Below are 23,116 nucleotides of genomic sequence, written 5' to 3'. Positions count from 1 at the left end.
GGGAGGAGATGATGTCAGGAGCTGACTGGAGATCTGCTGGGGATGCCAGGCTCCACTGTGGTGATAGTAACAAGTCCTGTCCTGTGGGAAATAGATAGCAGGTGGTTTCATCATCACTTAATAGCTGAGTGGTATATACCAGGCACACATTTATGGATATACTTTTATAATAAATAAAATGTACAGACACTTGCACAGTGACCTATTGGCATGCATGTACACATACACTTATTTAAAGATAACAAACTGTGAAAGTATGTAAAACACGAGATACTGCAACTGTTTATGATGGAAAACTGAGACTGGAACAAGTATGGAGTCACCCTGGGGATGACTGCAGTCTCAAGTTTCTTCTCCAAATGATAATACTACATCAACCTCTGGAGTCAAAAGTGATGGTGGCAGGAACTGATATTTATCCTTCTCTATCTACCTAGTCACTTTATTTTTGAATATTCTTCACAGTATCAATCCCTATGAGAGTTAAGAACCAAAATCTGAGATTCTTTTTGGATTGTACCCCTAGCCATTTCTCCAGATTTCTTTCTTTTTAAACATCAGTATCACTATAAGCCTTTACATGACAATCATAGCTAATTTTAAAAGTCCCTAACAACACTGAACATCTTCTGGTAGACACAGACTAAGTTATCATGGGGAACCTACTGCCCAAATAAAAATGCAGTAACAGTCCCAACAAATGCTCACTAACCTTTGCCCTTTCACAAAGGTTTCCTGCTCCCTTCTAATCCTCAGGACCTCCAATTCTATACCAGTCACTCGTAGCCCCACTGAAGACTCCAGATAAAGAAAAAAAAAAATCTGTCAAATAGGTTGTTCAAGTTTGCTAGCTGTCAGAATACAACACACCAGAAATGGATTGGCTTTTAATAAAAGGGGATTTATTTAGTAAAAAATGTATAGTTCTTCAGAGGAAAGGCAGCTAACTTTCAACTGAGGGTCTTTCTTACACGGGAAGGCACAGGGTGATCTCTGCTAGCCTTTTCTCCAGGCCTCTGGGTTCTAACAACTTTGCCTGGGGTGATTCTTTTCTGCATCTTCAAGGGCCTGGGCTGAGCTGCAAGTGGCGAGATGAGGTATGCTGAATTCCTTGGGTTGTGCTACGCTGAGCTCTCTCATGTAAGCTTCCAGACAATAAATCAAACATCATTCATTGCAGCAGCTAAGCCTCCTAGCCGACTGCAGATGTAATCAGCAACAGATGAACTTCACATGCCATTGGTTCATGTTCACAGCAACAAAATTAGGCACCTTCACTTGGTGAGCTGAACCTAACTACCACACAGGTGAAGGCTTTAATGGCAGGGGCTGGTAAATATACCCCAAAGCAGCCTACCAAAGCTTTCTGTTGTGCTCTAAATCACAATCACTGGGGAGCTTCTAATACACACAAATGCACAGCCCCACATCAATTAATTTAATATCACAGAGATGGATCCTATCAATTTTGTTGGAAGCTCTCCAGGTGAGTCTACTGTGAAGCCAAAATTAAGAACCAGTTTTAGGCCTCCCTGGCTTCTCATATACCACAGTCTAACCTGCCCAACTTCAAGTTTCCTTGGTCTCTACTAAATGGTTCTATTGAATCTTAGGTTTCTAGATCACTGCTTCTCAGAGTTGGGTCTGTGAACTGGCAGCATCAGGAGCACCTGGAAACCTGTTAGAAATGCAAATTCTCAGGCCCCACCTAAGATCTCTTGAATTAAAAACTCCAGGGATCAGGACCAATAATCTGTGGTTTTACGTTATTCTGATGCATGATAAAATTTGAAAAACACTGTTCTAGATCCTTTTGTGTTCAAAGGGCCTATGATCTGTTCCTTAGATACCAAATTAAGCCCCATCTAGGATTTGCTTTAAAATATTTCAGCATCAAAAAAAAAGAAAACATATGAAATAAAATAAATATGGCAAAATGTTGATTAATGATGATGTTAAATTAGGTGATGGGCACATGGGTGTTGCTTGTACTCTCTACTGTGGTGTATAACTGAAAAACTTCATAATGAAAAGTCTTTTTAAAAAAGCCAGAGGATAATCTCACAGGGGCACTCCCTAGAAAGTCAATTTTAAATGTTAACAGAAAGATTATACCTAAGACTCTACAATGGCTTCCTCATTATTTTTCAAATACATCAAGTATATTCCCACCACAGGGCCACTGGAACTGCTGGTTGGTTCCCCTTTCTGATTGCTTTTCATCCAGATATTCATATGGCTTGCCTCTTCACTCCATCTCTGCTCCCAGTGACCTTGATCATCTATTTAAAACAGCAACATCACAACACACACATACTGGCACTCTCTATCCCCCTTCCCTGCTTTAGTTTTCCAACAACACTTAGTATATTCTGACTACAAAATGTTTGTTTATTGTCTTTATATCGCATTAGATTCTAAGCTTTATGGTGGCAGGAACTTTGTTTTTACTGTCTCTTTCTCAGCAATTAGAACAGTGCCAGGCATAGTTGTCACTCAACACATTTTTTTAATGAATGAAATGAGAAAATGAACTCTCTGCTAGATACCTAAGTCAAAGACTTAGGTATCTACAAATGATCCATGCTAATGCTTCTACACAGACAAATCATCCCCGAAACGACTTTAAAAAGCAAGATTCCATTTACCTTTAAGGGTAGCTGAGAATTGGAATATGAAGATCTGGGAGCTGAGTTTGTGAGATTTGAAAATAAACAGTCAGGTGCTGATTTAGATGAAGGAGGCACTAATGTCCAGCCTGGGTGGACTCGGACTGGGTGGTAGGATGATGGCAGCGTTAAACCAGATGTACCAACTTTCTTAAGGTCTTTGTGACCATGGAAGCCAAGAAAAACTTAGTCTCTTTTGAAGTGCTATTGCTGCTTGGTTTCTGCTGCTGTCACAAGAAGAAAAAGGTAGTTCAGGGAGCTTTTCTTGTCTAGGGAAAAAGTTCAGAGACTGTGAGCTTTTTCAAACCAGGCTGTTTTAGTGGAAGGAATTCAACTCTTCTTTCACCATCACTATCCTCTCCAAGGGTGAACAGTGGGAAAAGGGGGGTGGCTGGCCATGGAATTCACAGAATCACAGACACTTTAAAGAGGAAGAAGTCTAAAAGATGGCCTAGTTCAAACACTTCATGTTATAGATAAAATACTTAGGCTCAGGGAGGTCAACCAACTTGTTTAAGGTCAGGAGCAAGGGGATATAGTGATACTGGGACTTAAGCACATTTGACAGGCTCTAATTCACACCCAATCTTCATATGATGTGGCCAAAGCTAACTATTGAGGGAACTGTTAATGAATTAAGCAAGAAAGATATATTTGATTTAACTGAGGCAAAGAAACTAGCCTTTCAAGAGAAGTTGGAGCCAAATAGAGATTGCATAAAGAGAGCCCAGGGCAGTGTTTTTCAGAGCAGTGTTTAATACAGAATGTTTCATGAATTTGCCTGGAAATAGGCGAAAGGCAAATAAGCCCCAAGTCTGGATCGCAAAGGTCTTTCCCTAGGTCCATGGGCGCTTTCGGGGGTAACAACTTTACATCTGGCGGAAGAAGCCTCTGGTCTCACGCTTCAACTCTGTTTCACTCTCAGTTTTTTGGCCCGAGTGCTCCCGTCTCAGGACTAGGCCACTGAACAAAGAGTGTAAAGAAGAATTCACGGAGGGGCGATTCCCGCAGGTTAGCGGGAAAAGGACGGGTTGGCCGGGAAAACAACGCTCTACCACCCACGCTTCCAAGAAAGGCCCTGAGGCCTCTCTTGAGGGATCAGTTACAGCCCTTCTCTGTAGCCTTTCCTCCAGAGACACCAAAGAAACCCAACATTTGCAACCCCGGGGAAGACGCTCTGGGCCCGATCTGTACTGCCAGCCACCCCGCCTGAGCAATGCCTGTTAAACCTAAAAGGGCCACTCAGAGTCACCCTGTACAAGCCCCTCACTTCATCCAGCCTGGCCAAGGAGGGGCGTACCCCGCACCCTCACCCCAGGGCCCAGCCACCCCGCTCCACCCCATCCCTGTAGCGGCCGCCCCACACGACAGCCTCGCGAATACTCACGGCGACCCCGGGCCGCGCGCGGCCGCCGCTGAGGGGACGAGCGGCCCGGGACGCCCCGCGGGGGCGGAGCGGCAAGCCAAGGGGCGGGGGCCGGGCCGGGCGGGCGACGTCGCGCACCCCCACGCCTCGGTGCTCCGTCACGGGTGCGCAGACCTCTCTGCGCACGCCCGCGCGGCGACACCACTGTCACGTGGCCGGCTGTCGACCAACTGCCACGCAACCTGCCCCTGGGCGCGCTCCAGCTGCGCGCCCCTTCCTCCGACGTCTGACTTGGGACGCCTGCGCCTGGGCCGCTGGTTGGGAGGGGTTGTGGAATAGAGGTGGCGCGTGCGCTCTGAGTCGGGCTGATGGATTGGATAGAGAAGGGCTTTCGGGAACGCGGAGGGCCCTCCAAGGCAGAATGCATGTGGCGCCCCATGTGGTGGGGAGGAATGAGCAGGGAAGGCAATCTAGGATGCCTCTCGCTGGAAGCCGCGGTTGGCCAGTAGAGATTGAGAGGGGCCTCCCAAGTCCCTGCTGACTCCAGAAATCTGTGGTTCGCAAGTGAAAGTTAATCACCTAATCTCTTTTAATTCTTAAAGTTAACTCATTTGCTCCCCTGGTAGCTGCGGGGATGTAGGTGGGGGGTGGGTTGAAGGTGAAAATCACTCTTGCCTTCTATTCAGACAATCCGCTTCAAAGTTTGGTTTTAGCACTTACTGACAATGCAGTCTCAACGTACTTTCACTAATTGTGTCTTAGTTTTCTCATCATTAAAGTAGGGACAATAATACTCATTTCCTGGGGCTGTAGTTAGGATGAAATAAGATAGTCCAAGTAGAAAAGTATGAAGTTGCCTCTTTTTTTTTCTTTCTTTTTTTTTTTTTTCCAGTATATAAACAGGTAAATGCCCGCAACTGCATCCGGTTCAATTTAATACATGTGAAGTAACCAGCAGAGTACCTGGGACTAGGACCTACTCCGTAAGGGGAAGCTGTGATTTTGGTTATTAACCCCAACCAGGAATGGCCAGACTTCCTCTCATCCCTATCAGAATTGATTTTCTTGGGGCTCCCACCTACCTGTTTTCCATCAAAACTAATGGGAAAAAGTTTTCTTAGACCTACCTTCCTTCCTGACTCCCTCCTTTTAGCTAGACTCAGCACAAACAAGAAAGGTACAAACATGTCAAATCTATCCCTCCTGAGCTAGCTTGAGTTTGAATTTCCCCAGTAAAGTCTTTTACAACTGCACATCCTCAGGCTCTCCTTTCTGATATCCTTTCCCTTTTCATGTCTCCCTCTTCTCACCTTGCCACCTAGCCTGGGCCACACTACTTTCTCAGTTGGTTACCTCCATACTTTTAGTAATTGAAAAAGTGCCATGGTGCAGCACCTCCCACCTGCTATAAAGAATGAAAAATGTAGAAAGACCATCTGCAGAGAGAGAATGAAGTATGGAGAGGCAGAAACCAGAGATGGTGAAACCACTCCCTGACTCCTGGTCGCTTCAAAGGCCCTTCCTAAAGCCTTCTGGCCTTGGGGTGTATGAGGGACCCTTTATCTGGAATTCATCACCTAAGCCAACTTGAGTTAACTTGTGTCCTATATAGTGCCACTATAAAGTAGACTACAGTCTCAACTGGGTCTCAATACACCTGCAATCCTTCCACATGTCCACTTCCTCCATCATGCCCCATTCTACTTAGAGAAAATAAAGGCCATGGAAGAAACTGCCCCAATTTTCGGCTTCCTCCAAATATTTGTATCTCTCCCACCCTTCCTATCTCAGAGATAGAGAGTTCTCCCCTCAAATTCAAGGTTAATCCTTTCACTGTGATCTGAATTTCATTCCTTTCTGCCCCTTTAGAAACTTTGCTCCTTCAGTTACGCTTCTCCCTCATGTATCTTCAACTTCTTCCTCTCCACTTCCCTTTGTTCTCAGCGTGTAAACTTGATCAACTAGCCCACCCTTTTAAAAATCAAATTTTAATCCCATGAACTACTGACTATCGCACAGTTGATTTTGCCTGCAAACCAAACTTTTAGTAGTAGTATACACTCCCCATCTCCACTTCTTTACCTTCCATTTATTCCTTAATCCAAGTTCATCTGACCTCTCCTTAAAATATCTACTGAAAATACGTTCACTAAAGTTACAAATGACTTACGAATTGCCAAGTCCTTTGGATATTTCCAGACTTAATTTACTTGACCACTTGATGCCTATTAGCAATGTTAATCACTCTTAGCTTCTGTGGGCTATAATCTTCCAGAGTTTCTGCATCTTACATGGCTCCTCACAGCATCCTTAAAAGACTCCTTTGCCTTCACTCACTACTTAAATATAAAAACAATTCAGTTCACAACCCATTTTTCATTTCATTACTCTACCCAGTGACCTCCATGGCACCTACCTGAAGCAGACATGATGGTTTGGGGGTGCTCAGAATCTGAATCCCTTTCTTATGTTACAAGTCTTGGAAATAATCAGAGCCTTCTATGACAGATGCTGAAAAGTTCAGCTCTGCTTTCTGGCACCTCTCCGGCGGCTAGGACAGAGGCATGTGCCCTAGGCCTTGCCAGGCAGTGCCCTAAAATAATTGACTCTGGATGGATTCAGAGAAATGGAACAGTGGAGAACTCATCCAGATGGGAGTGGCCAAAGTGGGGTCAATTTTATCCCATGTCCAGAGGGTACAGTGGTGTGGATACTGGTGACAGTATCCATCTACTGTCCAATGATGACTACAGCAGCAGTGTCCTTACTGGACTGGTTCTGGCATCAGATTTCAGCTGTTGCTTGGGTAGACTGACCCCTCTTTGTTCCTGATTATTTTCTAAGCCTCAGTCTCCCTCCTGCAATGCTGTGACCTAAACAGTACCCTTTCAACAAATCAGCCGGAGTAGCACACAGCTGTAGACTGGGACTTTCAAATTTTTATCTCCAACTTATACTTTTCTCTTGAGTTTCATTTCCTTTTGAACAACCTCACTTGACTGTCTCACAGGCAAATTCATCTCTCTTCAAATCTGCATTTTGTGTGTGTGTTCCTAGCTTAGTAAACAGTACTATGACTTGTTCAGCCAGAACCTTGAGAGATAAGCACCTTAGACTCCTCCCAACCTCATTTAAAAGTAACCAATTTTACCTCTTAGTACATCTTAAACCAATCCATCCCTTATATTCCAAGTTTTTAACTACTGCATTAGCCTACACTTACTAACCCTGTCTCTATTCTTCCACTGAGCTACCTGGGAAATCTTCCTAAAACCCAAATCTGGTCATTTTACTCCTCTATTAAAATCCAATAATGGTTCCCCACCACCACCATTGATAAAACTCAAATGCCTTCTAAGATCTTGTCCCTATTTGACTCTCACCACTCCCTCATATGCATCCTGTACTCCAGCCAGTCAAAGTACATGTTCTCACAGACCATGGAGAATATGTGCTTATACTCCATAAATACTTGGTGGGACTGACAGTCACAGCCACCTCTGTTCTCTACCTACTCCCCACCCCAGTCCTCAGGAATGGATACATAAACCAGTAGGCCCCACAAAGGACTCCATCACCCTCTGGCTAAAGTGATTGGTTCAGGTATGGATTTGTGACCCAAGTAGAGCCATTATAATCTTCCCTGAGATTTTTTTTTTGTCATAGCTCTCCTGTTTTTGAGGCCATGGAATTAGGATATGAGATTGAAGCTGCTGGTACCCAGTTTTTCCTGTCAAATGGAGAAAGTATGCCTGTGGTAGAAAAGAGAATGAGGCCAAGGCACAGAGGGAAGCAGAACACTAGATATGGAGACAGACCTGATAACATTTGTTTCAGACCCTCAATTCAGCCTTACCTCTACTTCCCAGTTTCTACTTGATTAAGCTGGTTTGTATTGGTTCCTACAACATGTAATTAAAACAGTACTAGTACAGAAATTGAATGGGGTGTACAAACAACAGACTCTAGAATGTGTAACTGGCTAAGTAGAAGTGAAATGGAGGTGGGGCAGGGGTGAGGCATCTATCATCCCAGGCTGGGATGTTGGAAATCCCTGGAATGCAGTAACAAAGCAGCTGATTAAATGAGTATCTATTTTATCTTGAGATCTGGGTCATGCCTCTAATAATGAAGGAAATTTCAGGGACTTGCTGGAAAGTGTCTCTGTGGTAGGAAAAAGAATGGAGCCATTTAAAATGTTTGGGTATTGGAGTACGTTGGCTTCTTCTTGAGGTTTTCAATAAGGACAAGCCTTCCTCCATGCTGACAGAACAAGGACAGTATGCAGCTTCATCTAGAGTTGCCTTTTCTGCCTGTGGACAGTTATTCAAATCTGCCAAGGGTCAAATATCCGTGAGTCTTGAGATTATAGAAGCCAAATCCTCTTTTCCAAGCTAAAGTGAGGGGAAAAGGAACAAAGCCAAGAGGGAAATCCAGCAGGAGATACTGGGACCTGGAAAGATACAGAGAACTAGGGAGGCCTGATCCTTTGAACCACACCTGAATGCTTCTTTATTCTCCCAAATCAAATAATGTTTATTTGGCTTAGAATCCAAAATTCAGAGGTGGGAATTCTAGTGCCTGGGGACCTCGGCTGTGAATCCTTTGGAGAGAGTAGGATATATTGGTTATAAACTTCATGCATTTTCTTGGATTCACTAGGCTACCTCCTCTTGCTCCATGCCCAGTTACAGAAATGCCATATGGCAGGGCAAGGAATCTAATTTCCCAAACAACCACCCAAGGGGCAGGTGATGCAAGTCAGTAATGCAGGGGAGTTATCTCCCTGTAGGGTATACTTTGGCTAGTGGAAAACAGGAGATAAGAGAGAAACAGGTAGATAATCCCCTTTCAGTTTTCCCTTTGGTGGACTGCTCCACGGTATGGTTTCTCCTTGCAGGTACAGTGTGCTTAGCAAACAACCCTGCCCAAGTGACCTGCTCACTCCTCATGACTCTGTGAAGCAGTAATGCATCATCTTGCATTACTTCACATCATTCCTTGCCTCACCTCTCTTTTGCCATCACCAGCCTGGACTTCCCTCTCTCAAATAAAATTTCAGCACTTTAATCCTTGCCTCAGAGCCTGATTTCTAGAGGACTTAAGATGTAGGAATATAATCAATGGCCCTATCCCAACATTGAGTCCCAATAGGTTCTAGGAATGTAACTGATTTTCCCATGCAAACTCAGGGGATCTAAGTCAGATGACTGGCTTCCTCTCAGTGGCCCAGTGCCAAAATCACTAGGTCAGGCCATTTCTGGTCTTCTCCCCAGAAGGTGAGGCTCATTTCATAGGCTCTCTTCTTGGTCCCTTGCACTTTCTCCTGAGCACCTAATTATTCTCTTGGGAAAAGTCAAACCTAGGCTTGCAGCCTTCTCTACTTCTGGGTTTCTTTGCTCTTAGGCAGCTAGAGGGCAGGAGACCAGAGCCTGGAGGTTCCAAATCCCCTTCTCTAGATGTCCAAAGGCTCTAGTCAGCCCAGCTACTAAGTGTGAACTTTTAACAGCAGTGTCTGAGGCCAGGACGGGGAAGAAAAAGTGAGTCCATCTGCCCTTTCTGAGTTTGCCTTTGGCACAGACTAATTCATCTCTTTGCAGACCCCACATGACCCAGGCTGAAAGGACAGCTGCATGGCCTGAATTGTGCATTGGCTCTGAGCTCCCTGAGGAGATTTTTTTCCTTCCTTGGCTCTCCCAAAGAACATGAGGCTTTGTAACATAACTGTGCAAACACACTAGCTGTGAGGCCAAAATCAGCCTCTGAATCTCTGCCAAAGTTGATGGTGTCAGGATGGAGGCAGATGCAGTCAGGACAGGGGATGCCCAAAGATTACATCCAAAACTGGAATGGATTAAGCAAGATCTTGTGATCTCTTTTAGAGGGCATTGCATGCCACTGATGGAGGGCGAGCATCTAGATCTGGTCAGAAAACTAGCAGAACCAGAGCTACTTCTAATGTGAACGGTCATTACTTCCATCTCAGAAGAGAGGTCTTTTTCCCCTACACTTAGGACATATAGGCTGTACCCAGGGAGAAAAAGAAATCCCACAAGTTCTTCTAAAGGATGAAGACTCTGCCCACTGACCCAAGTTATACAGATTCTCAGAGGATCCCCAAATTCAGGATCTACTGGTAGACTCCCCTCCAGGAGTCTGTTAGTGATATGGCCTCATTACAATAATGAGCTATGGTGGGGGGTGGGAGGGTCAAGCTGTAGGTTGCTGGCCAGAATGAATCCTTATGTGGCTGTCTCACTCCTGTCCGAGGCATCTCTCTTGGGGCTGAGGCCTAGGAGCCATTACCACTCAGCTATTTTGACTATATGGCCAGGCCAAGGGCACTGAACCATGAGCCAGATGAGTGCCAAACTGGTAATCTCTCCCTGGGGCACTGAACAGATTCAGGCTGACTCTTTGGCATAGACTGAGGCCGTTATGGAAGACATGGTCTAGGATTTACGGGAGAGGAGCAATTATGACCTGTTGCTAAGAAATAGAAACAACAGGGCCAGATCCAGACTCATGGACCAGTACTCAGTAAAAATCTTTATATTGGTTACTAGCTCACAGAAAGTCCAGAAATCAAATCAATTGATTTGAAAGGAATTGTATTGCAAGAAAATCCTCACACCTGGCAAACAGGGACATAGGAATGCTTAATCTCTAAGTTTTACACTCCCAAACCACATTGAAAGGAAAGTGGAATGTTTCAGTTCCAGAATGAGCGTCCTCTCAAGAATGTCCATAAAGGACAATGGGTGAAGGTAGAAAGAACCGAAAGCTAGTTTTATTGACCAGGAAACTCACTCCACTGTACAGGTATATGCTACAGTTTAGTGACCATCATTTTCTCTTCTCCCCTTTCCCAAATAGAAGTTGGATTTTTTTTTTTTATGGTTACCCTGTTTTCCCTCCACGATTCCATACAGGATATTCAGAGATAGCTAAAATTTGACCATTGATTGCAAGATCATAAAAAGTCATACCCAGACATGATCAAGAAGACACACATCAACAAGGGACTGTGTACTGAGGGATCAACAAAGCAACTGGACATGATTTTGCCTTGTCTTTCACTGGGAAGTGAGAGTATATTTTTGGTTGGCCCTAGGATATTGCATTCTTAGGCACATTTTTGAAATTGCATGTTTGTCAAGAAGGCTGTGGGTGGATTCTGGACCACAAAGGGACAGAACATATATATATATATATATATATTGTTTATATGCCCATCCTCTTGTCCTTAGGGGCTCATCTCCCTCTCCATGCAGTTCTGGTGAGGTGGCCAGTTATAGGGACCTACTCTTCTGTCCTAGAGGTGGGCACATGTCCAAAGCTGGCCAAAGTCCTCCCTAGGACTTTAGAACTAGAACTAGTAACGCCAACATATAAGAAGCAATGCCAAGAGATGGAGACATCATCATTTGAACCCCTACATCCAGCCATGCTTGAAGGCAGCAGACACCTCCTTTGATTTATTAGTTATGTAAGCCAATTAATTTCCTGTTGGCTTAAACATGTTCGAGTCAGTTTTTTTTTGACTCTTGTAACAGAAATGGCCCAGACTAACACATGCACACACAAACAGAGACACAAACATCATGTTGTTCGAACTCATGAAACATTTTATAAGTCTTCAATGATCTTACCAGGGGCCTGCAAACTTCTTCTGAAAAGAACCAAATAGTAAACATTTTAGGCTTTGTGGGCCACATATGGTCTCTGTCTCATGTTCTTTTATTTTTACAACCCTTTAAAAATGTAAAACCATTCTTGGTTTGCAGGTAATACAAAAATAGGCCACAGTCCAGATTTGGCCCATAGCCATAGTTTGCCACCCTTGATCTGCCAACCCTGTCAACCTCTGCAGCTTTGGATTTACCCAGTTTACAGGTCCCTATCCATAAAGCAAAATACTTTAAATGCCATTTTGGTTCAGGTGTTTTGTCATGACTTGATAATGTGTTCAGATTCAGGATAGAGTTTGGTTAGGAGAAAAGGTTTTGTATTGTGCCCATTATCTGTCACATGATAGGCACTCAATAAACAGTAATCATTATTATTTCTTGGTAATAAAGATAACTTTTCAAAATGATAACAGCTGTCCAAACAGCTTTTCCCAAATGTCCTAGTTCATCCTTGAAGATTCTTCCCCTCCTTAATCTCCTTTCTCTGACCTTCTACACCAATAAAATCTGTTAGGTATTCTTTTAACTATCACAGGTCCTGTGTGGCCCTCTATCACAATCGCATTATTTACCTGTCTTTTCCTCAAACTTGGGCCATGCCTGAGTCCCCAGCACCTAGCACAGTGCTCAGAACTTAGTACTGGAGGAGGCACACTGCCTCCTTGTGAATATGTTTCCATGTGAAGGCGCTGTGTGTCTCTGTGTTCAGAGCAATCAGTGTACATGTCAGCATCATGCTGGCCCTTGACACTAGTCTGTCTCAGTTTGAAATGATTTGTGAATGTACACAGCACCTTACCTGGTAGTGTTATTACCATATCTATTTTTCATTTCCATTCCCTCCAAAAAAGAGTCAAAGACAGAGGAACAGGTGGGAACAAGTTTTCTTAGAAACTGTTAGGAGGAACTCTCCAACCCCACCCCCATAGCCTTCTTTATTGTCTGATGGATAGCAGATCAAAAGCCTCCAGCCACAGCAACATCTGGGGATCAGAGTGCTCCCCACACAGCTGGGGCTCCAGATTAGGTTGATCCATCTCTGTGAGGTGGAGGGGAAATAATCCTCCTGGGAAAAATATGTGCAAGGCCCTACAGGCCCAGGGAAGGCTGACCAAGGCAAGGTGAATCATGGTGTTCTAAGCTGGATCTTTTGCCCATCTCACAGAAGCAGGCAGGAAGCACCACCACTGATCAGCTTTATATGGCACCCACTGTATATAACAGACAGACAAAGACAGACAGACAGAGCACACACCACTTCTAAGCTGAACACTGCTCACCATCTAGAAGCACCTTGGATAAGCACATGTGAGACACTCTTGCATAGGAAAGATGTACTTTTTAAAGGAATGAAGAAGTATTTTGGCAAAACATCTACTTCCCTCCCAGGTCCTGGATTAAGAGGGACCTCTAATTCTGAAGCTTCTACATATTGAAAATTATCCCCTTCTCAATGGCAGTATATACAGTAACAAACCTTCCAAGTCTGTAGTCAGAGCCCTCTACATATATCCTGAATCTACTATATAGATGGACAGACATAGAGACAGAAGGTGACCGGAAGCAAGAAGATACTGGGGCTGGCTCAAGGTGAGGGGAAACAGGTATCTCAGCTTAGCCAAAGGCAGGGCCTCTGTCTATCTGGACTGGGAAGCAAATGACTGGGGTGACCAAAACTCCCTCTTCCTGCCTGGGGAAGCGGCGGTTCTATGGGAAAGGTTGTCAAGTAGGAAAGGTAGGTTCCTAGTTCTGATGGCTAGGGGAACCTCTCAGGGTGGCAAGGGCCAGGGCAGGCCAGAGCTCTTCCTGGGGCCTCTTCAGAGATGAAGAGTTCTTCAGAGTTTGGGGATTGCAGGTTGTGATTTCACGGCTTCCATAGCTTTCTTATTACCTGTATAGGAGCCTACACCTCAAGTCATTAATTATTTTAAAAAGGGCAGGTGAAGAGGAAGTGGTAGAAGAGGGAACAAGACACAGAACAATCTTTCCACAGCCTCCAAGGGTCTCCTTCACCCTGTCTCCTAAGGATATTTAAAGGCAGCTTTTATGAGACACTATACTGTCTTTTTATTTCTCTCTCTTTTTTTTCTGTTTATTTGTTTTAATTATATATATATATATATATATTTTTTTTTTTTTTTTAAAAAAGAAAAGCAATAATCCTTTGGTCCCTAAACTCTAAGGAATGATATGATTTCAAAAGAAGTAAATCTGGGCTTCCTGTGTTGGCAAGCCCTTGGCACCCCTAAGGCCCTCTGCTGGTTCCCCTAGAAAGTCAATCCTCAGCCAGCCCCAGTTGCCCTGCCAGCCTGAGCTCTTTGCCAGGCACAGAACAACCTACTAGGGAAAAAAAAACAATCCTGAAAATGGCCTGATCCCCAGGCCCCAGACTTGGGTCGCATCCACCTCCATCTGCAGCTGCTGCTTCAGGAAGGGCTGCTCCAGTGTTTCTGTGCTTTTCCTTTCCTTTCTTCTCACTCTTCAGTTTCTGTTGCTGGGTATTAATTGATAAAGATGGGGGTGGGGAGAGAAAAGCAAAAATCACCCCAGAGGGCAAGACAAGAAGAGAAGCTTGTCCCATCAGTGACATCTGAGGTGTCCAGCCAGGGCCTCGCTTCCTGAGGAGCCGAGCTGCAGCAGGGCCAAGGCAGTAGCCTGGTCCATGGAAGGGCAGGCAACCAGACTGTACGCCCCCTCTAGACGGCGCCCAGAGATAGCTTGAATGAGACTGGGCTATGTGGACCTTCGGAGATAGCAAATCTCCAAAAGCTGGAGGCAGCATCCTAAGGACCCATGGCGCTACCAGAGACCTAAAACTTGTCATCTTCCCCCTCACCCACCAAGCTCTCCAGATCCTGCTTCTTAGACTACATTGCTTCTCTCCCCTCATCCCCATGTTCACTACCATTATCCCAGCCTTCAAATCTTGTCCTTTCTTTGGTTAAACTCCTCAGTGGTTCTTTACCACCTTCAGGATAAAGACTCTTTGCAGGGGGTCTAATTTCCTAGCCTCACTCTCCAACCCCCTGACCCTCCTACACACAGGTCCTCTACTTCCATGGCCCCTGTGGCTATCTCCTGAGAAGAGCTGGTTGAATTTTGCTATAATTGTACTTCCCATGGTATGGGGCCAGGAATGTTTAATTTATCTCAGTCTTTGGACTGGAGGAAAAACACAAAGACTCCATCTGAGGATCCTTCTTAGCTCCTATTTTTTCTCTGTATCCCAGACTTTTTCAGAGGTGAGGTGCCCCCAACTTCCCAAAAGGAATATCATCACTCAGGCTTCATGTGCCTGGGGTCTATCAGGGACTCACCTTTCTGTGACTAGTCGGTGAGAGCAGATCAGTAAGGCCGGTTGGCATCCTTGGGCCTCTTTAGCTGGACCTTGAGCCTCTTCATGCCAATTTGGAAGCCATTCATGGCCTGAATAGCAGTCTGGGCACTAGTTGGATTGTCAAAACTAACAAACCCTGTGGGATATAGGCAGAGGTAGTCTTGGAACTCTGCCCGGCTGGCTACCTTTCTCTCTGACCATCTCCCTCTTTTCCCTGCCCCTCCAGGACAGTCTCATCAAATTTATACTCCTTCATTATTTAGACACACATCTATACACACACATGGACATATACAGGCATATGTTCATATTTATAAGGGAACATGGCCTGAGTTTCCTAAAGATGTAATTCTTAGAAAGGCAGGAGACAACTCGTGTATGTGTGTGTGTGTGTGTGTGTGTGTGTGTGTATGTATATATGTATGTATGTATGTCAGGGTGTCTCCCTGTCTTTCCCTGGCATGGGTTGGCTCTCTCCCCACAGCTTTCAATCTGGCCCTCAAAATTGCCCTATCGTTGGAGGGGATCTCTGGTCCCAGAACCATTTTCCTCCTGCCCTGCCCAAACACCTAAGTCTGACCTGGTCAGACATCTCCCACACTCCTGACATTTGGTTTGTTCCTGGTCTGGGCCAAGGGCTGAACCCCAGACTGGTCTGTGACCTGGCTTCCAGAAAGCATTGCCTCATGGAGCTACAATGGGAGGGGCCCAGCGATGGGGCTCAGCTCACCGAAACACTTGCTCTGGTTGGTGGCTCGATCCACAAAGACTTTGGCAGAGACAACGGCTCCAAAAGGCAGGAATGTCTGTATGAGTTCTGCATCACCAAACTCCTGAGGCAGGTGATAGATGAAGAGGTTACAGCCTTCCGGGCCTGCAGGAACAGTTACAGGCTGGTTCAGGGGAGGGACCCTGGGTCCAGCCCCACCAGGCCATGATCTCCAGCCCCCTGTCCCTCACCTTCTCTCTGCTGCTGGGGCAGGGCTGAAGGCTGCTGGGAAAAAGCTGTGCTCACTGGGGCATAGGCCGATGGATAGGCTGCTGAAGACAGAGGCAGGAGTGGGCAGTGACCCTGGGAGCCATCTCCCAAGTAAGGCTCCATCTGCCTGGCCGTCTTTGATCAATTCAGTCCAGCCCACTATACCTCTCACCCCCAGAGAGGGTGCTCTAGGCCCTTTCTCCCAACACAGCCTAACCTCCCACCCACACCCCACCTCCACAAATCTCCTTATTCCTTTTTTGGGGCCCTTCAACTCCCCAGGCGGCGAAACGCAAGTGAAACCTGCATAGTGGTGCATCCCAGCATAGGCCTGCTGCAGGGGGTCCGTCACGCCCGGGCTCTGGGCTGGGGAGAGAGGCGCGCGAGGCCCGCGGTGAAGGCGGGCCGGCTGGGTCCTGTGAGAGGCTCGGGGAGTGTGGCGGGTGGAGGGAGGCTCTGGAAACCCCAGGCCCTCTCCCCCCACCCCAACCCCGCTCCCCATCCCTCTCGGGGAGAGTTGGGTAGAGCGGGAGTGGGGGGGCCCACCTGGGTAAGGGGAGAGCCCGTTATTGTACAGCGTGTCCGAGCCCGGCTGCCCATTGGTCTGGGGAGTAAGGGGGCCGAATCCATTGACCCCGATGGGCGCCGGAAGAGCCGGAAGAGACCCAGGGCCGCTGCCCGGCGGGGAACTGGCTGCTGAAGATGGAGGGGAGAGTCAGGCCACTCCGCCCCACCGCCGGGCCCCAGCCCCGCCTAGCTCTTCCCAGCCGCGTCCCCACCCCTACCCCGACGCCCCCCCTTCCCCGGAGCCGTACCCGCGGCGGGCAACAGCGGTGCTGCCACCAGGCTGAAGGCCGCCACGTGCTGCATCTGTGCCGCCACTGCGGCCACCGGGCCCAGGCCCAGGCCCAGGCCCTGCGCCGCCGCCAGCAGGGCCGCCTGGTGCTGCAGGATCTTTGGGAAAGAGGAGGGCTGGTGTGGCGGGCCCAGAGGCGCGGTGCTGCCCCTGGCCCCTAGCCTGGGCCACCCATCTGCCTGCCCACTGACGCCGGGCACCTACCGCCGTGGTGTAGGCGCCGCAAGCTCCGAGCGGCAGCGGCGCGGGGTGGAAGGCGCCCAGCTGGCCTGCCACCTGCTGCATCCGCCGCAGCGCGCGCTCCCGGTCTGTGTCCGCCAGCTTGACCACGAGGCTCGAAGAGGCGCCCTGGGCGGGGCAGGGGAGGGGAGGCCGCGGTGACCGGTCCTGACCCCGGCTCTGGGCCTGAGCTGAGCACCTTGCACACCGAATGCTTGTGGAGAGGAGGAACCCGTCCCCGCCCCATGGCCTCACCCGCGGCCCCCAGGTGCCCGCCCTCACCGCCATGGTCCGGCTGCCGTGCAGGCCCTGGATGGCTGCCTGAGCTTCCCCTTGACTCCCGAACTTCACAAAGGCACAGCCTGGGGCAGGATAAAGGGATCAAGGTGGCTCAGGCCACAGGTGTCAAAGGGTCGTGTGGCCCAGAGTCAGTCAGGGTCACCAGAAAATCCCATGGACCAGTGCAGGTCACCTTTACTGCTGCCATCTGGGCTCCTCAGGACGGTGCACTCCTCAATATGGCCAAAGGGCTGAAACAGGCGGCGGACGTCCTCCTCACCCTGCTGCTTGCCCAGCATCCCCACAAACAGCTTTCGGTCCTCTGCGGACAAAGCCAGGAGTGACCTGGGGATCCCAAGTGCTCCTGTAGCCTGAAGAGTTTAGGAAGGTAGCTCACCACAGTCTGGTTTCAGGAAGAGGAGGGGAGAAAGAACCTGCCCTGGGGCTACAAGGTTGGGTTTTAAGTGGGATGACCTACAGACATAGCTGGAGAAAAAGAACTCAGCGCAGGAACATCTGGACCCTGGCCACGTTGTTACTTTTGCAGGGAGTGACCAGTCTTGATATCTTTGGGTGGGCAGAGCCCTATATGCATCATTTTACAAGTTTGACTTCTCTGTTCCTAAGGTTTGGGAAAATGCTATTCTGGACCATTTCAGCTGCTTTAAGGGAGAGGAAACTTAGAGAAGTTTTTGTATTCATATTGAGTCCAGACAAGAGCTATACACCCTTGAGGGTAAAGCTGATGGCAGTGGCAAGAATCAGTGCCCATTTCTGCTCAAATCAAGGAGTGTTCTGGATAACAAAACAAAACAACAACAAAAACGGCATAGAAAACAATTCTTTCATCCCATTGCCTCATCCCAAGACACTGCACTCTGGAATAATGAGTCTCCATTCCCAGTATCAAACCCAACCTGGGTGGCCCTCCCAGAGGCCTAAAGAGGGCAGGAAGTTTGTGTTCCTGAGCCTCGAACGTTAACATTTTCCTCACCACACTTTCTCAGACCATGAGCCCTTCCTTTGACCCCAACTTCCAGGCCCCTCACTGGGCCCTGTTGTCTCCTCTCTAACTTTCCCTGTTTTCCCACCATTATCCCATCCCAGTGTTCATGCTATGGGAGAACAAGTTCTCCTTTCAGACCTGGATGCCCACCTGAGAGCAAGTCTGATTCCTTTCCATGTCTACAGTTCTGAAAGGAATGAGAGAGATGTCAGGAAAGGGTCTGCAAGCTGGGCCCGTGGCCCCCGAGGAAACTTGGCTAGGATCAGAAACCAAGGTTTAGCTATATATCCACCAAACCAGATTCAGAAGCACACTCTAGGAGCCTGGGACAGAGGTTACAGTTCACAGTGCCTGCTGTTAGAGTCCGACTCCTCTCTGCCACAAGGTAAGTCTCTGAATTTGGGATGGGACTTGATCCTGTAGTGGTGGGAGAATATGGGTGATACAAGTTGGGAAAAGAAGGGATGGTTGGGGATCTGGCTTCAGGCTTCACCTTCAAGATCCTGGATTCTAGGAAAACCCCTCCCAAACTCCTTTATCCCTTGACAAGCTTGGATGACAAGCTTGAGGTGGGGAGCAGGGGTTCCTTGGATCCTGAATGCAGGGGAGACAAGGCTTGTGAGGGACATAGGGTCTGAAGCCTAGGTGAAAATGCAAAGAAAGAACAGATTAACTGAAGTTACTAGTGGAAGGACTCTCCAACAAGGCTACGTGTGTGTGCACATTTCACCTGGGTGGTGTGGGGCTCAGCCTCAGCTGCTCTGGGTATTGTGAGGTATCCTGTCTGTTGCTGTTGTGTCTGTGTGGAGGGTGAGGGCTGCAGTTCTTATGGGGCAGGCAGAGTGGGTTTCAGCAGAATCCTGTCCTCTGTCCAGAATAGTACTGCCCAGCGATCCTGAGGGGAGAGGATGGATAATGTACTTGTGGCCAGAATTCTGGAAGAGATGTGGATTTTCTGTGGTGAGAGTACACAGTGAATGTACTTCGCTTCTGGGAGTGTAATCCACATAATAGTGCACTTAGAATAGATCACTGTTTCCCAAACTTTTTAAAAAGCCGCAGTCCTTTGTTCTATCAGAATTATGAGGATAAAGCCTAAAATGTAAGAGAGAAAAGTGGAACTGCTCTGACTAAAGTCAGAAATGGAGGGGTGGGGGAGCCTAGAGTCCCTCCTACTTGAACCTCCTCCAGTGCTCTCCTGAGGGGACTCCAAGGAAAACCCTTTGAAAACCACCGGCATAGAAGATAAAAAAATAAAGTTCCAGATGGTATATGAAGAGGGATCTGAGATCATCCCATTCAAGAAACCAGGAAAACAAGAAAGACCTTTTGTGAATCTCTTAATCATTCTGATGTTGGTTGCTTTGCCTTGACATGGGAGAAAGGAGAATATGCCCCATCTTGGTCAGCAAATCAAATCCCACAAGACTCTGTCGTGATTCTGAGCTATGACATTAAAGTATAGCCATGTGGTAGGAGGCCCAGGAGAGGCTGAAGAATATGAGATCCTAGGACCTCCAGAGTTCCAAACCATAAAGGGAGCTTTATGATGACCCCCTTTATTGTGCAGCTGTGTCATTGGGTAGGGTCTGCAAGATGGCGATGGTACCACAGTAAGATGTCATGCCATATAGACCCACATCCAGATTATCTTAGGCGGGAAGAGAGATGATATAGGCTGAGATAGAGCCTCCAGAACAGGAAAGAGGATTGTGTGGACAGTACTGAACTTACCCTTCATCTGTTCTTGCTCTTGCTGCTCTTTTCTGCTGCTGCTGATCAGCTCAAGCCCTATGTCACAGCCCATGAAAACCTCTGATCCTCCTTTTCCAGTGAGAATTTTCCAACTGGGTTAAGAATTTCCATTTCTAGGTCAGGGTACTGACCCTATGGTTCTGAACTACTGGGGTATACATAATTTGAAATGTGAAAGAGTACTCACTCTGGGATGGGCTCTACACTGTGTGTTTCAAACATCACCTTGAATCCTGATATCCTCTTTGCCAATATAGGGACCTTGATGGTGTTAGACAGGGTAATGAGCTGGGTCACAGTGACTGTGGACCTCAGATGTCCTAGAAATGGTGGAGTAGTTTTCTTAAGAACCTGGTCAAATTGAAGTCCCTGATGGAACCCTGAAAGGTTGATCAGTGTCTCATGATGGGATATAACCCTGGTAATTCAATTTCCTCTAATTCAAATCCTTATTGCTCCAATTTGGTGGAAAGAGAATGCTGGAAAATCAGGTCAGGAATGTCGGAATAAAAGCATTCCATGGGTGTTGGAAATGGACCCTAGAAAGATATAAAACAGGGAGGTTTGAACTTTCTGGAGTTTAACTCAAAAAGTTAAACATGGAATTACCATATGACCCAGTAGTTCCATTTCTAAGTATATACCCCAAAATTTGAAAGCAGGGACTTGGACAGATATTTGTACATGAGTGTCATAGCATCGTTATTCACAATAGCCAAAAAATAGAATCAAGCCAGATGTTCATCAGCAGATGAAAAGGTAAATAAAATGTTATGTATATATGCAATGGAATATTATTCGGTCCTGAAAAGGAATTAAGTTCTGATATATGCTACTACATGGATGAACTTTGAAGATATCATGTGAGTGAAATAATTCAGACATAAAGGGACAGATATTGTATGATTCTACTTATATTAAGTAGCTGAAATATCTATAAATTCATGGGCATAGAAAGTACACTACAGATTATGTGGTGAGGAGGATAATGGGGAGTTAATACATAATTGGTGCAAAATTTGTTTGGGGTGATGGAAAAGTTCTGATAATTGACAGTGGTTAGGGTTGCACATTGTAAATGTGATTAATCCCACTGACTAGTATGTTTAGGAGTGATTGAAATGGGAAAGTTCATGTTGTATATATGTCTCCAAAATTTAAAAAGAGAGAGAGATTAAAGAGACAACAACTAAAGGCAATACATGATCTTGGACAGGATCTAATAGTGGAGGAGAAAATGCCAAAAAGGACCATAATTGGGACAATTGAAAAAACTGAAATATAAACTATAAGCTTTATATCAATGTTGAATTTCTTGAAAGTGATAACTGTACTTAAGGTGGCTACATAAATGAATATCTTTGTTCTCAGGGAAAATACATGAAGCATTAAATGTTCAAGGAGCAATGTATATACAATTTACTCGCAAATGTTTAAAAAAACAGATTATTAGATAGATAGAAAGACAAATGGAAGGCTAGATAGATGGATGGCCTGATAGAATGATATAGTAAATGGCAAAATGTCAAAAGTTGATGGATCTGGGGATCTGGATGGGGGTATGTTGGAGTTCTCTATATGGGTTTTGTATTATTTTTGCAACTGTCCTGTAAAGTTGAAATTATTTCAAAATAAAAAGCTAATTTTAAACAGAGTGCATGGATTAATTACCTAACCTATTTCTGTACCTTAGTCATCTTGAATACATAAATATTAATTGAGTAAAAAATATAGTAAAATTTGGGAATGGAACAAACAGATCACTCACCATTGTGACTTAAAAGTTTATTGGTTCTATATTGTGTGTTTTGAAAAAAAGGAAAGAATATACAGGAGTTCAATGATTTTGAAGATTTTGCCTTACGACTAAAAAATACTTTTCCTATAAGATTGATGTTTACAGTTTAACTTATTATTTGTGTTTCCAAAGTAGACATAATGTAAATTAGGAAAAATCAATCACAGTCTCCATGCTGAACAACGAATAAAACAGACATATGTAATTACCAATGTCTGAGAAATTGGGGATCCAGACTGAACTCATATAATTTAAGGTTAACATTTTGAAATACTTGAACTGTGAAACTTTGTCCAAACATTTTATTATTCACATTCAAAGATTTCCAAGGACTGAAGGAAAAGCTTGTTTGTTTTTGACACAATATATGTTTACTGTAGAAATGGTGTCTGCAATGTTCAGAGATCATTTCATTTTGGAGAATGAGACGCATTTGCCTTTAATAGTATACTACTTCTCAATGTGTAACTGCTACAGGATGTAAAATATAGACATGGAGTATCCCATCGACATGAATGGTGTGGAACTTAGCTGAAGAGTTTATGGGAATTAGCTGGGATACATTAAAAGGCTGCTATAACATAGACTGTTTGTACCTCTGGAACTCTACGAAAAGTGCCTCCAAAGCTGTAGGGAAACAGCCAGGAAAGAAGAGATCTTCAGAGCTTTCTACCAGGTGGAGACTGTTGTAGTGTTACTATTACTGCATTGTAGGCATTGAAAGTATAAGTGGTACCAATAACTTCTAAAAATAATAAATATTCAGTATGTTTAACATGTAGGTTATTTCAGTCATTCCACAAATTTCATGTCTGTTAATTAAAAATAAGAAGAATATTACTCTGTTGCGTTGGCATTGAAATTCAAGAGACAGAAGGTAAATTAGCTGTTTTGTTAAAAAGTTAATGTGTATACTATGGAATACTCCTTTATGGCACAGGGGAAAAAAATGATAGCTTTGGGCCAAAGAAGCAAACCTGATATGGCTAGGCTCACACAGTGCTGGTTCACTTTAAAAAACTGAATTAGTTACCAACCATTTAATATCATTAAAATGTAAATTTGTACATAAAATCATCCATTTTGAGTTAACTACCTGGGTTCTTATGCCATTTGAGTTTATGACCCTTGCATTTCCTATAAAGGGAGGCCAAGACAAAA

The 23,116-nt window shown here is 45.6% G+C and overlaps 1 protein-coding gene across 1 annotated transcript in view; it reads right to left on the bottom strand.

Annotated features, from left to right (window-relative positions):
• Positions 1-2,804: 2,804 nt before the first annotated feature.
• CELF6 (CUGBP Elav-like family member 6) overlaps positions 2,805-23,116 on the bottom strand; it is a 36,970-nt gene continuing 16,658 nt past the window's right edge. Inside the window, exons 4-13 of the mRNA XM_077123881.1 lie at positions 17,590-17,718; positions 17,400-17,479; positions 17,103-17,246; positions 16,858-16,996; positions 16,589-16,738; positions 16,346-16,408; positions 16,024-16,104; positions 15,794-15,937; positions 15,044-15,199; positions 2,805-2,896 (exon numbers count right to left, since the gene is read on the bottom strand). Of these exons, the coding sequence (XP_076979996.1) occupies positions 15,072-15,199; positions 15,794-15,937; positions 16,024-16,104; positions 16,346-16,408; positions 16,589-16,738; positions 16,858-16,996; positions 17,103-17,246; positions 17,400-17,479; positions 17,590-17,718 (1,058 nt within the window). The 3' untranslated portion in view covers positions 2,805-2,896; positions 15,044-15,071. The remainder of the gene's footprint in view (positions 2,897-15,043; positions 15,200-15,793; positions 15,938-16,023; positions 16,105-16,345; positions 16,409-16,588; positions 16,739-16,857; positions 16,997-17,102; positions 17,247-17,399; positions 17,480-17,589; positions 17,719-23,116) is intronic.

The sequence above is a fragment of the Tamandua tetradactyla genome, chromosome 12, assembly GCF_023851605.1.
Source record: "Tamandua tetradactyla isolate mTamTet1 chromosome 12, mTamTet1.pri, whole genome shotgun sequence".
NCBI lineage: Eukaryota > Metazoa > Chordata > Mammalia > Pilosa > Myrmecophagidae > Tamandua > Tamandua tetradactyla.
The sequence above is the reverse complement of the archived record's forward strand: the minus strand, read 5'-3'. Positions and strand labels throughout refer to the sequence as shown.